Source organism: Brachyhypopomus gauderio, unplaced genomic scaffold (assembly GCF_052324685.1).
Source record: "Brachyhypopomus gauderio isolate BG-103 unplaced genomic scaffold, BGAUD_0.2 sc111, whole genome shotgun sequence".
Classification (NCBI taxonomy): Eukaryota; Metazoa; Chordata; class Actinopteri; order Gymnotiformes; family Hypopomidae; genus Brachyhypopomus; species Brachyhypopomus gauderio.
Genome location: NW_027506932.1, coordinates 137,501 through 152,641, shown reverse-complemented (window position 1 = coordinate 152,641; position 15,141 = coordinate 137,501). Strand labels below are relative to the sequence as shown.

At 40.7% G+C, this 15,141-nt stretch overlaps 1 protein-coding gene across 4 annotated transcripts in view; it reads right to left on the bottom strand.

Moving 5' to 3' along the window:
* Positions 1-1,096: 1,096 nt before the first annotated feature.
* Positions 1,097-15,141, bottom strand: part of kcnq2b (potassium voltage-gated channel, KQT-like subfamily, member 2b) — a 49,682-nt gene continuing 35,637 nt past the window's right edge. Inside the window, exons 11-17 of one of the 4 annotated variants that reach the window (XM_076993363.1) lie at positions 15,071-15,141; positions 13,970-14,017; positions 10,806-10,914; positions 9,607-9,738; positions 8,635-8,730; positions 5,428-5,551; positions 1,097-4,937 (exon numbers count right to left, since the gene is read on the bottom strand). The exon at positions 15,071-15,141 is cut by the window's right edge and continues 156 nt beyond it. In XM_076993363.1, the coding sequence (XP_076849478.1) occupies positions 4,206-4,937; positions 5,428-5,551; positions 8,635-8,730; positions 9,607-9,738; positions 10,806-10,914; positions 13,970-14,017; positions 15,071-15,141 (1,312 nt within the window). In that variant the 3' untranslated portion in view covers positions 1,097-4,205. The remainder of the gene's footprint in view (positions 4,938-5,427; positions 5,552-8,634; positions 8,731-9,606; positions 9,739-10,805; positions 10,915-13,969; positions 14,018-15,070) is intronic. The other 3 variants (XM_076993364.1, XM_076993366.1, XM_076993367.1) reach the window with 3 other exon arrangements.

Here is a 15,141-nt window from a genome sequence, read left to right as displayed (position 1 = left end):
CGCACCAGCTGGCCCAGTCCGCGGCCGCGGTCCAACTCGTTCATGTGTTTACAGGCTCAGTCCGCGGCCGCGCTGAGCAGGTTAGTCCGACTGGAGCGGGGGAGGTATTAACACCGTTAAACAGCAGCGTGACTACGGGCCGGGGCCGGAGTGCGCGGCAGTGGCTAGTCCACGGGCTGAGTTAAACCACCGGCGGCCCACCGGCCCACTAACCCATCGGCCCACCGGGGAAATCCCCGGTAGCAATGTATGCCAGTCCGCCCCTGGCAATAGCCCATCTAGTCTATGATTCAAATGCAACAGTAGTGCTGCTTAGAATAAATGGGACATACATAAGCAATTTGTTCTCTATGTTATTATCCTTGGCTCTTTGTACTGATCCAGTCTTCATAGGTTAAGATAATTTATGAACAATATTTTACATGAAACCTTTTTTGTACTTCACTATAATTTCATAGAATCATACACTTGATAGATAGAATCTATAATAAAAATCATAATCATATGTCATATGATAATCATTCCTTTACACAATTGTCTGTGTGAATCCAAGTTACAGTGACACCATTAAGCATTGTTAACTACAGTGTAACATACAGTCATATAGAACAACACTGGAGCAGTAGATGGAACTCCCAAGAGTTCACACATTGAGGATGAAGCTCTCAAGTGAAAAGACAAGGACACAAGGGTAGAGATTTTTTTTTAAAAGAGTGTCACGTGTCAGTATTCGTTCTTGGGCTTCTGAAAAGCACGTTACCTGTGGGACTGGCAGTGTAGAAAAGCATGAACAGAAACATCGATCACACTCATTTCAGTTGCTCTCTGTGGACCACGTGTCAAGGACAGATGAGCGTCTACGCTCGTCCCGCGACTCTCTCACCGCGTGAGCACCACGAGAGGTGTGCGCTACGGCGACCCCTAGCACGCCTCTCCATCTACAGAGAGACAGGAGTGCTTTAGAGGAAATCTGAAGTGGATAATGTTAGCACACTTGATAAAAAACCATCACTCTGTGTCTCCTGCTTTATCTCCTGCAGTGCCTGGTGCACTGAAGGTGCCAAAAGTGCAATAAGACCAAGCAGCAATCAATGGGTCTAATAATACAAAGTTTATTGTACAGTGTCCATGGGTGCATGGATTTCAGTGACTACACAAGAGATATGCTACATGATAATCAAAAGCTATATTTATGGCATTCAGCGGTTTAAAACATGCTGGCAAGTATTAGTGCCTCTTTTGTGGAAAACAATCATGGCGACCATCAGCAGAAGGTTGCCATGGTGAATTTGAAGTGGTTGCATTAAACGTACAGAGTCTGCGAGGACAATGGCATGTTTTTTTCTTTTTTCTTCCCCTGCTAAACGCTGGGACATATCTTAAAAAATGTAAACGTAAATCATGTAACCTCCACCTGAAGCATAGATAAAAAAATTAAAATAAATTAAAAAACAAGGCTTGAAGGATGTGTGACATGCGTAAAGTATTGCTCTGTCTTGGTATCTGTCTTTTGACGTGCTTGTTCTGTGTCTGTATCGGACTCCTGACTTTTCTTCTGGCTTTGGCAGAAATGTCCACCCATGTTCTGGAGTGTAGTGATAGAGTGATGGTTGCGTTTATCATACAGCAACATTCTGCATTCAGCCTTCAGGTTTTACCAAGCAATTACATGATGGCTGGCCCAAGGTGTCTTATCATGTGATAATGCAAATATGTAACAGTTTATGGATGTTTTACAAAACTTACAGCAAATCCAAAAGCTTTACATTGGCTGTATGTGTAGGTCATATCTTACATAACCAAACTGCAGTGCATCGTGGGCTGTCTATGCCTGCCAGTCCAAGAGTGAAAAAAGCCTATTTATAAACCTAAGAGTGGCTTCCTCTCAAAGGAAAACAAGGTACTGTGTTTGTCTGTGTGTATCTCTGTGTGCGTATGTATGTGTGCGTGTGTGTGTGACAGCATTCAGTAATACATTCACAAACACATTGTGGTTTTAAACAGATTTGCAACAAGTGGACACATAAGAGAAAACATAGACCAAACTTTGCATCTGCGTTATCATTAACACCCAAGGCAATTTAGCAAAATACGGCATATTCTTTGGAAAAAAAATCAATGTCTTTTTTTTTCTTTTCTCAACTCAAGCAAGGCAGCTGTGATGATATACGGTAAAAACACAAGTCATTAACTAAGACAGACAATTAAAAGGTGTACAACACATCAAGACACTTTTTGGACGTGTGTTTGTGTGTTCAAAAGGCCTTTGAGCTCTTTACATGGTTTTACATAACTCCCATTAGCCTTACTAAAAGGAGAAACAGAAAGAAAATGTCTGTTCGGCATTTCCTGTAAGACTTTAGCCACATTTTCTGTTAGACTTATCAAAGCTCAAATCTGAAAAAATTGCATGGTTTGTTTGATATGCCTCATTTGAACTTAAATTATAACTTTACCACTGTTCCACACTCAGTCGATCTTCACATTTCCAATGGGCTTGCACACCCTTCTACCTGTGAACGGAGTTATCAGAACAGCAATAAAGGGAGTCTCTGGGAGATGTCTGTACTACTGTATGAACACAGGCAAGATGGAAGACAAAATGGAGCAAACTAAACCCGTCCTCTTTGGAGATGCACTTTGTGGAAGGTGCACTTGAAAAATGGCATTCAGCCTGGATCCCAGTGGAATAATATGCGCTTTACTGCTGGACCATCCTGAGACTACAAATGGCTGCGTTCTGATTGGTGGAACGCTGCCGAGAGGCTCCGCTCACCTCTATGCGTTCTCTGCACTTCCTCCTGACGTAATGATGCCGTTAGTTGTGTGTTTGACTAACACCAGCAAAGATTCGGTGGTAGTTGCATAAAATCTGAATAAAATGTAAAAGGCATCCAGTGCATATCATTAACTGAGCAACTGGTGCTCTCTTGAGACAACCACAACCTTCTCCAGTGCAATATCAGCCTGAGCACAGCAGTGCGCTTCAGTGCCCTCCGAAAATGCCCTGCTATGTCTGACCAATAAAAGACTTCAGTTTCAAATGGCGCTATAAATGTGTTGCATTAGTGTATCAGAATGTGAGAAAAGCAATGACAGTATATAATTCACAGCTTATATTACACATCCATGAACTGCAAAAATAACTATTCATTTGTAAAGTTACACAAAAGTTTGGCTTTAAAATAAATTAGGCAATTAATAAATAGAAAATTAAATACATTTAACTTACATCAGTTTGTCATAGTGAGAGAGTTCTGTGGCTGCACATTGGAATGAAAGTAACACCCCCTTATATGATGTGACTTTGCAGCATACATTTCGATTGGTTACAGGAGTATCATCATTTATAGTAATATTTATACACATTATAATTAGAGATTGCTTTAAAAATTCTCTTTATGAAAAGAAAGCAGTGTGCATAAAATATCAAGCTTTTTTCCGTTCTTGAGGCCTCATGTTTGATGTATGAAAACATTTCTTCACATCCCTTTTAATTGTTCTTGATCATGCAAATTAATAAAACCAGATATTACTTTCTTTAAAAAATGTTAAAACTTGAGATATTGAACCTTTTGTATATAATTAAAATTCAACTCTTATATTTTTGCTAGAGGAGTACAATTTGATTTTGTGCCTAAAGAGAATATTAAGGTGACAAAATGAAATATATCTTCTACTGGAATATTCTTATATAATGCAGTTCATTCATGGGCTAATGTGGACAACATGGAACAATTCCTGTCTCCGAGTGACCAGATCATTTGTTAATGAATGGCAAACATTGGTAGAATGGGTAAACACATGAGAGTGAATGTATGTGCTAAGAAGAGTTTATACTAAAAGTTAAAGATATAACAAGAAATATATTTTCAGCTCTTGCAGGTTTTCTATTTTTGTTTATGAGAGATGACTGATGAACAGGTGTTTATCTCTTAAAAGAGGAAATCACTGATGGCAGCCTTAAAGGTAAGTGCCACAAGTCCCACTCATTCAGGTAGTTCTGAAGTACCAAAAAGTTGCACATTTAGTCAGTTGGCATTACTACCAAGATCCTTGTGCTGATATCGAAGCTGCATATGGAGAAAGAGCACTGGTTTTAAAACACTTACAAATACAGCTTCTTGCCCAGAATGTTCTGGGTTTGGCTTCAGAAGTGGCCCTCTGTGGCAGGAAATCACACTATGCGAGCTTGGTTCAAAGCCTTACTTAGGGCCGGGCCACGGCCTGTCCCCGTAAGCTCCTTCCCCGGTGGTGGAATGAGGCGAAGGGGCACCCAGGTCCGAGTCCGTGTCAGATTCAGCCTCAGCGATGTAGGGCCTCACTTTGGGGCAACGTGGCACCCCGCTGTAGTAGGCGCTGCTGAGGAAGTCCAGGTTGTCCTTGGACTGGGAGATGCTGAACCCGCTGAAGGAGCGCTCCAGCTCCTCGTGATCCACCGACGGGATGGATATGGAGGTGTCGCTATCGGCGCCCCCCTGCTGCTGGGACAGGGCGCCAGACTTTGCCTCGTCCGGCCCACTCCCACGAGGGTGGTGCTGCCCGGCGGCCCGGGCGCCACCGTTATGGCTGCCGGAGGAGCGCTCGTGGGCGGGCGGAGGCGGGATGCGCACCAGAGAAGGGTCACAGGCTGGGGAGGTGCACTGAGGGGGCTCGGGTGGAGGGTGTGGGTGGACGGAGGTGGAGGGAGGGCAGTGGGTCTGGTGGACATAAGCAGAGGGAGGTGGGTCAAAGTTCTTCTGGCCAGCAGAGCTGTTGGAACGAATGATTTTTGTAATACAGCCAGACTTCTCCATGTGCTCGACCGGGCTGTGGTATGGTGGCGCGGGATCAGGCTCCTTGGAACCGAAGTAGGCGTCTGTTTCGGACTGCGGGATACCCATTCGCTGGATGTAAATGTTGACCAGGAAGTCTAGTTTCCTTTCCATTGACATCACCTGTGCAACAGAGCAAAGTTTGGAAAACATGCTGCCTCAGGTTCAGACCAATGTCTGAACTTCCCATTTATATATCCTCATCCTGAGAGACTTACAGGGACGAACTCTGCACTATTGTACACTGCTTGAGAATTCACAACATAAAATCATTTGTACATAAAATCAATAACACTGCTTATTACAACTCTGGGCTTCATCTGGAACCTGACAGGTTTAAAATGTTAATAAGCAACAAGTTCCTTGAGGTACACTTAACATACCAGTTGACCAATTAAATTGCAAATTACATTTGAAGATAAGATCTTGGAAAAGGGATGAGCAGGGATGGAAAAGGGATGATACATAATGATACAATTTTTATATCTGCCTACATTGCAAGTTTTGGACTTAAGGAAGCTTGTAAGTAAATGACACCCAAAAGACATAGATAAGTTACAGAGTCCCTAAAACCATCACATCTGACAAGCCAATCTTGTCAAAGGTCAATGACCTGTTTCTCCACTTTCACAAGTCTTCCCATCATGCTGGGGTCTTCTACAATCTCTGCATCTGTAGAACCTTTGGGACGGTCCTTGTCTGTGATTGGAGGACCTCTGCCAACAATCTGGTCCACTCTAACAATCAAAGCAAACAGAAACGATATCTAGAATAAAGCATATATTCCAAAATCAATTGATAACTATTAAAATAAACTGTGTAAGCAAAATGTTCATGTATAAAGCTTTATATGTTGTGACAAAGGTGGAGAGCAGCAACCACACACTGTCTAGGTCTTGGAGGCAGTCAAGATGTGCTCTGACCACCACAGCAAAGAGCCACCTCTCTGGTGAAGTGGTAGAACACACATTCACCTTCCTGAGTGACAGTCTCCATCACACTGCTCTCTTGTTTGGGGAGCATCCACCTGTGCTTCACACCTTCCTTGTGTACCTCGCACACCCACCCTTCACCCAGGGTTACACCCATGGCTATGGAGTCAATTCTGATTAAAAAATCGCGAGCGAGGAAAATCAATCTGCACAAGGATAACTGCTCACTCGCACGAGAAAAACTAGGAAAGAGCTGCTCCCGTGAGGAAATCCCTTTCCACTTGGTTTTAACTTCCTGCTCGCACAGCAGATGGTTTTATTTTTGACTGTCGTGAGAGGAAGCCAGACGGGATTGACTGCAGCTGTTTTCTGGGTGTAAATTGTGATTGGTTTATTATTTCACAATATCAATGCATTTAGGTAGCTGGAAGCTCCAAATACAATGATAGAATTATGGTAAAACAAGTAACTAACTAGCTAACTTAGCTAGCTAATTATTTATAAGCCCGGCATTAGCATTGTATACATGGTTACCTAGCTAGTTATACCATAGTTACTTTACAGCCAATCACAGCTGGTAGCTATATCAAGTACTGACATTCAATCACAGTTCACATCTGGAAAACAGCCGCAGCCAATCCTGTCTGGGTCCCTCCCATGACTGTCAAAAATTAAATGATCTGCTGCACGAGCAGGAACTTAGAACCAAGTGAGAAGGGTGTAACAAATTGTCCTCGTGTGAGCAGGTGTCTCCTTGCGAGAGAGCATTGTTGCTCGCAGGTAGTATCTTTTGGTTGGGCAGGTGAATTGTTTTCCTCACTTGGGATTTTTGAATCAGAATTGACACCATACATGGCCCTCACTAGGGGGTTCACAGTGGAGTTCACACCATATCACTCGGAGAGTTGGGTGTGGGGTTGTAATTTAAAGAATGTCACACTCCTGTGTCAGGGTTGCCAACTTTTGACGTTCGCTTGGAGTGAGATTTTAACCTGGAGCCGGTGGCGAGTGTATTTTGTTGAGCTTTGGGTGGCGGTGGCGAACGAAAGTTGTTGAGCGGGGGGCGAATGTAAAATGGACACAGATTCAGTATTATATCGCCGGTGGATGGCGTCAGAGCTAGCGAACTAGTAACGTGTTGAATCATATATGTGGATCTGAGGTAAATAAACTGCATATTTTTTTCCGGCGTGAGATATCGGAAGTGTGGCGTGAGAGCGTGTGAAAACGGTCAAATGCGTGTGTCTCACGCTCAATGCGTGAGAGTTGGCAACCCTGCTGTGTACTCCTCACAATAGTACTTTCCGACATGACACCATTTGGGGCAAAGGCAGAGGGTGTAAACCACACCCCAATCTCAAACTAGTGGCTTCAAGACGGTAAGCATGTGTACTGGCTACCAAACCAAAAGGCCTTGAGGGGATGGTGAAAAGTCAATTGTGAACCCTTGGTGAGGGGCATGAGTGTAAATCTGGATGAAGGGTGAATGCCCGACATACTCACAAATGTGCGAAATGCAGGGAAGCCTAGCCCAAAGAAGGCAGTGTGTCAGAGATCATCACCCAGGGAGCCAAAATGTCTGTTTTGGCTGTTTGGTCTGGTGGTCCTTGCAAACGTACGTTTACCACCTGGAAGACCTGGATTTGAAACCAGGTTGTGGTAGCTGCTCTCCGACCTTTGTCCCAGATGTTGTAAATGTGCTAAAGTTTAAAATGTGTTAAGGATACATACAGTAAGAGAGAGAGAAGCAGAACGGGAGGAAAACAGGAGACACTGTACCCTCACACTACTTTGTGCCAAGAGCACTATGACAGGAGGAGCGCATGCAGAAAAGTGGGAAATGACACGAACAGGTGTGTCCAGATATGGAGACACAGAGAGGAATGGACAAAAAAGGAGCCCAGCCCACCAGGAGGACTGCATCTTAGAATAGACAGTGCCATTTAGCATTTGAACAATGTGTCAGTGAAGTTCCCAAATGCTGCTCTACCAAATGTAAGTGCTATTCACGAAAATCACAAGAATTTAAGTCCTTTTGACACATTATCCAAATAGTATTGAAATGCGATGTGCATTTTAAATGACAGAACAATTCCTGCTGCACCAATTTCCTTCAATTAGATTAAACCAGCAGTTTTTTCTTGAGCTATCCAAGAGACCAATAAACAGCTTAATAGATCAACAAAAAAGAGCTTACCTACATATGCCTGATACTCAGACATCCTAAGATGGTCTTGCGTTATGTGGCATACCCATAATATGTCATGCCAACATGCAAAAGCAAAGAAAGCACTGTTGAAATTTCAACATTATTTGGTCATGGGAACCTCGGCTGCATTTCGCTTGGTTTGGATTCTTCATTTCATACAGCAATGCAAGCAATCCAGCTCAACCTGTTTTTGTCCAGCTACAGTGGGATTTTTTTTTTTAACTGTACTGTACCTGGTTATTTAAGATAACCTCCAACTGTGTGGTATCCATGACCTGTATGTGAATTTAAAATAGGCCTACTCAGACATGCCATGCTCAGTCACAACAAACAAAGCATGTAAGTGAATTAAGGGTTTATTTGCAGATTCTAACATGATCTCAGTGCAAATGCCCTCAGCAAGGAGTAACAGATGTTACTGCCAAAGAGGTGAACACAGTTCAAGCACATAATGCTTGCTTAAAAAGCAAGGCAGGTAATGTCAGAGAAGAACCGTTGTTTACACTTCTGTGCAAGGATATTATGGTCTGTGGTAACTGAGCAGCTTCAGAGTTAATTTTCTCCCAGTCGTGTAGTCTGAATCAAAAACAGGTTGTTTTCGTTTCTGCTCAGCACACCCAGAAAGGAATTGGAATAGAGCTCTAATGCGAGCAAAAGATGCAGATTAGTGCGTCCTAACCTAGGTGAGAACTGGGGTGACTCTTTGGCTCCCTTGGTTGAATACCTCTTATGGCGGGGAGTGGAGGGGCCCGGAGGACCCAATATCATATCTATCCTGGCAAAGCAAATAGAGGAGAGGACAGCACAATGCAGAATGACGGGACAGGCACAAGCCCGAACCATGGTCACATCAGCCCGGGAGGAGTAAAGGACAAACATACCAACACTCCGAGAGGAAAACACAGACAGGGCCAAAGAAGTGAAAATATATTCTGGACATACTTTATGGATGTGACTTTATGTGATTTTTGCAATGACACTGTAGCATGATTTTGGACAAAGCATGTACACTGAAAGGAGGCACTGACATCATAAGTATGCTCCAAAAGCATGAATATATTTACAAAGCACACATACTGAACTACGTTATACATGTCAACATCAAATGAATATGTATTGTTTTTTTTTTTAAACTGAAAAATGAACGAGATATATTCTAAGAAATTATTTGGTGATGTCCTTCTATGATAGGTGAATGTTTGAGTACACGAAACATCACAAAATGACTGATACATATCGATGATTGTGACTGACAGAATGGTCATTGACCTGTGTGACTGCGTGTTGTACACAGATGAAGTAAATGACTGATATACATGGATGATTGTAACTGGGTGTTTGGTCATTGACCTATGTGACTGCATGTACACAGGTGAAATAAATGCAATGTAACACCACTCTGGAAAAACACAATCACACCAGAAGAGACGCAAAAAAGCAGGGGGACATGCAAAAACATTTCTCATGTTATAAAGTAGTAATAAGGTAAAGCCAAAGCTCCAAGCAGCCATATGTCTATATGTGTATGTCCGTGTGTATGTGTATTGCTAGAAAACAAGACAGGACCCACTGGAAAAATCACAGAAAAGGACCAATATGGGAAAAAAGAAGGGAAACGTTGTGAACAATGGCATTTTGTGTGTGGTCTTGCCTGGACTGCAGGTTTTTAATCCTGGCCAGCATGTCCAGGTGTCCAGCTGAGTACTGCTCAATAACATCCATGACATCGTAAGGCCGCAGACTTTCCTTAAACTTTCGCTTTGACACCATGAACCTCATAATGCTGCAGAGAGAAAATATTGGCAGATAGAACATTAACAAACAAAACACTATGTACATTAACATCCTTCCAAAACACACTGTTGGCACGGGTGGATTAAATTTTTTTTTTCCAAAAGCACAAAAACATCTTTATTTATTTATTTATTTATAGGTTCTATAGTGCCATTCTGATCTGTCATTCTCTACAGGATTCAGCTGAGGACTACCTTTCATTGGTGACAGGTTAACACGCCTGCATAGGAAACCCTGAATCTTCTAACTCCACCATGATTTTGGAGCTGCTCACCTAACCCACTGAGCCACAGCCACTTTAACAGAATTGCCTCGACGTTATTTCAAAATGAGCAAATATGTACCTGCAGGACATGTAGATGAAATTATTTCGTTTGCTACTGCACAGACATTACATTCAACTGGAAGTGAGGCATACATAATAATTTTAAAATGCTGAAAAATTGGAATTGGAGAAGTAGGAGTAAATAAACAAGCACTCAACAGACTGTGATGAAGCTAATATCAGTGATGTAGCTAATATATGAATACATTCAGTATTTTAAGATACTTTTAATTAACTGTGTAAATAAGATCTGTTTTTGATCAAATTAATTAAGATGTTCTTCCATTTATTTGCAGTTCATATATGTTGATGATATGTAGTTACCATAGATGTTAACCAGATATATAATTGAACATGTATATACAGGTATACACATACCAACAGGTATAATACATACCATCATAGCATAGTCAACAATCTGTTATGAATATGCTGTCAACAACTTCCTGCAACTGAATTTAGCTGGATTTTGCTTAGGGTTAGGGTTATAGTTAACGTTAGGTTTGGGCTGGTTTGGGGTCTTATTGCTGAATTCTGACCCTTGAATTGTTCCACTTATAAGTTCAAATTTTACTTTATATCCAAACTCTGCTTTAGTTCAATCCTGACAATCAGGACCACTAATAATAACATGTGAATATCAAATATCCATATGTGATTAGATTAATATTTGTATATACACTTGTGAGTATGTCAATTTTGCATTTTATGATCAACTCCTCATTTCTTACCACACAGCCCTGATGGTAACTTTGATTCCAGGTGTTAAATCCTGCGGGACAAACTCACAATGGCAGCTTTTATTGTCATCAACAATGTCCTCTCCAGGAAGGCTGGCCTCTACAACACACAACATCAACACGAGAGAACTCCAGCATTAGTACAAAACAAGCCCTCTGCCTCCTTCCTGTTCAACTGTTTCTCTCTGGGATGGCACCAAGCAGAGGTCAGAGGTCAGCCGCAGCCATTAACTTGCATTAACTTAGCTCAGTAAGACAGTGCACAGTGGAGCACCGCATAGGTCAGGGCAGGTTAACGAGCAGCTCATTACCACGGTGATTTCAAAGCCACTTGATGCAGAAGGGGAGGGGGGGGGGGGGGGGGAGAGCAGTGCCGAGACGTTGGGTTTAAATAAGATGGCCGTGGCCCCTTTAGGAACAGGAGGTGCAGGTATCGGGCCGGCACAATACGCAAGATGAAACTGTTGCACCTGGCTGTGCGGTCGTCAAACAAGGCAAATGAGCAATTACAGCTGCACTTTAACACTCTGCCTTCACCAGAGTTTGAATCACAGCCACTCTGCAAGGAGGTCTGTCAAAATGGATGGCGGGGAAAAACCAGAACGAGTAGGATTCGTTGATATACAAATCTGCAGAGTACCTGTGAGTCAAAAGCTATCGTGTTTTTTCTTTGTTTGTTTGTTTAAATGGTTGGCAATATGAGGGGAACTGAAAGGCACTGAAGTGAAAGTGAAGAATGCTAATGCTATTCAAAGCAGTCAGAAGGACAAAAGCCTCCAATAAAACATCTTCATCAACAGTCGGCTTTGTCATCTTAAGTGCTCAGGACATGGTTAACCACTGCTGATCTTCCATTATGCTTAATTACCCATCCAGTTCAATCTTGAGCCTTTGGGATTATTAATGTGTTAATTCATAGCTCTTATTCCATTTCACCCCCTGCTGATGATCATGTTGGTGTGGTATGTCTGGCCTACGGTATTTGTCAACTTTCCCATTTGCCTCTACAGTTGACATGGGAACTGCAAGAACAGTACGTTCTCGTGCTACCTATTCCAGCGAGGTTACAGACCCGAACAAAACCTGTACAACTCCAGCCCCAAAGGTGAATAATGAAGGCCTAAAATGGCTTTCGGAGAGCTACGGAGTTGTTACAGGGCTATGTCAGCCGACCGGAAGGCCCCATCAGATGACATCTCAGGAAACTAACCAGCTTTCTTTCACATGCAGGTAAGAACAGGGCTGGCAGCTGGCTGAGGCCGTTAGTTCAAATCATGGTATGATGGGTCCTGCCAGGTGCTTATGAAATGGTTCTGGAAGGCACGCATGCACTCTTGTCAGCTGTACTGGTTCTGGGGCTGGTCAAAGAGCTTGCTACAGTGGCCACAACCCCTAGCAGACATGTGATTATTGTCTTACTGATCAACCTTTCAATTGCTGCAAAGATTTGGAGAAGAGAGATGACAAAGGTGATTAAAAGGTGACTGTCAAGAAATTATAACCTTAAGTTATTTCTAATGTCCTCAATAACTAAAATGAAATTAAATGAAAATGAACAATAAAAAGACAAGACAATAATTGTCAGGTTTTGTGAAAATATAAGGCTTAAATCTTTTGATTAATCTGTTGCCTAATTTAAGATTTGTACAAATAGGATTAGCATGAAGATCAGAACTGGGGTTATGAGTTTTCAATTAAATTTAACTGTCTCCAGAGACAGTAATTAAAGAGAGGAAGCTAAAAATCTAATAGAGACAACTGCAGTCATTTGGAGGTCAATCAAGCAACACTTTAGCCTACTATTACAATTCAAGAAGACAACATTGTCTTCCAAAATTAAAAAAAATTGAAAATTCAAAATCTAACACTTTGTGTACTAATGTCTAAATAAAGGGTAGATCTCATTATTTTTATGATATACCTTCAGAGAAATTTAACTCAAATTTAGTAATGATAAATAATACAAAAATGTTATGGCATTCAAATGAAAGCATATATTGATGTTTTCTTTAAAAGCTTTCATGTACAAGATTACATGACAATAATCTGTGACCTTGAGTGCAAACTTAAAACAAATCAAAACCACAATTACAGAGAAATGCAATATTTTCCAGCATTGTTCAGCAATCCTACCACGTAAAGAGGACATAACGTATAATAGATGAGTCAAAAAGAAGACATTTCCTAGAACCCTTTATGGGTTCTTCCCTGAGGACAAAGTGTCCAAGAAAACACAATGTCAGAAAAAAAAATCAGAAACATAGGCATTAAATATGAGAAATGAATGCTGAAGAGCAATGGACACATAATTAATACAAAATGCTAAATGTTTAAAGATTGTATAATGCTGTTCCTGTTATGAGTTTGTGATAATTTAATATAGACTAAATGACATTTCCTGTAAACTTTAGAGATTTAAAATGACCATAAGGTCTAAATGTTTAACTATTAAAATGACCATATGGTCTAAATGTTTAACTATTCTAAATATCTATACATCTATTTTATCTATAGAGTATGAGTCCAAAGTGCAATAATTTGACAGTTCATATGAGTTAACCAATAAAAGCTTTTTCATAGTATAGCTCATATACAGCCCATTATCAAAATGAGATATTGGCACCTTGGACATAATTAGCATAACATAATTGAACATAAATATGAACTAATAAATGCATTTTTTTCTTTTCATTTCTCTAATTATCTGAAAATATGGTGGAAATCAATGAATTACTTTTTGCTTGGCAAGCTTTTGTGATCTAAACAACAAAAAACCTAACATGAATTTTGAATGAGTAAAGTCCAAAAGTATGATAATCTCATCTCCCATTATACTAGGAATATAATAATATATAATATTTATCTGTTGCATTGTGCAATCCTTCATCACATAAAACAACAAAGCAATCATGCATTCAGTTGTAAGCAGATGACATGTTTTAACTAAATCACATGATCCTCTTATGTATCCATAATCCAAATGAAAAAGTGACATTTATAACCAACAGTGGGGAAAAGAAACTCAGAAGACAAAAGTAAAGTATAATGGCATATCTGCAGATAGGAAGTTATGTTGTGTCTAAAGCTACTTTGATGGGGTGTTCTTTTAAGAGGTGGGGGTTGGACTGGCCCCACAGCCATCTGGCTTGCCTGACCTGGGGAGCTCTTCTGCCTCATTTCCTCCGCCTGCATCTCAATCAGCACTTTAGCATCGAACAAAGAAATGGAAAGGACAGCATCAGGATCCAAATTCGTTTCAAAATATGGGGAGAAATCATAAAAACTCATAACCACTAACACACGGTTTAAAAGTAGGTTACACTTTACACAATGTGCTATTCACAGAGCCCCCCGTATCATTACAGATAAGTAGCAATTTACTTTATGGGAGCTTAATATTCCAAATGCATATCAGTGACCATTTTATTTAGAATAATTTAACTAATGTTTTTAGGGCTTTCAGAATTTGCACTTTGTAGAAAGTGTTAACAGAATACAAGCTTTATAGGCAGTTTATCAAGACTGTAATAAACACACAAACTCTGGACATTTAAAATGGCCATGACTTTTGACACTGAAAACAAATATTTATGCCCATATACAGTGCATTTTAAAAGTTTTTATTTAAAAGTTTAGTTAAGGCAACTGTAATAAGTGAAATGAGGTTCTTGGGGATCCAGAGTTTCTGTGCTTCCAATCAATCGTATGTATTTATTCACCAATACAACAGCACCAAAAACAGCAGCACTCAACACAGTATAGCAAAACCATTAGAGTGATTACAAAGAAGGCAGCCAGAATATAAAATATATCCATCACAATACAAGTAGTAATTACTTGGCAACAACAACATGCAACAGCTCACATAAAAAGAACAAGAATCCTGATGTTTGAAGCTTATAAATTTAGCCTGGAGTTAGTTGATTTGGCTAAATCTCAATCAACTTACTTTGGTTTGAATCCTGAGAGGTTGCTCAGATTCTATTAGTATAACGAGTTTACTTGATATCAATATATTTAAAAATACACTAAAGATTACCAGACAGAAGACAACTAGGACCATGACCATGACTTCACAAGCACTCACTCAAACCACACACATCATTATATCCTCAAACACAACTTAGCTTTTGCCAAACAAATTTAAATTTCTTGGACAAACGTTCTACTCTCTACAAATTCCCATTCAGTAACAATACCCATTGTGACATTTAAGGCATTTAAGGATGAATCATTTGTATTTTAGGTTGCCTCACCTTCTGAGTTCTGCCGAGAAGCTGCTCCTTTGAAGCGGAAAGCTTGTCTTGCACGGCTGCGGTCCCCAAAG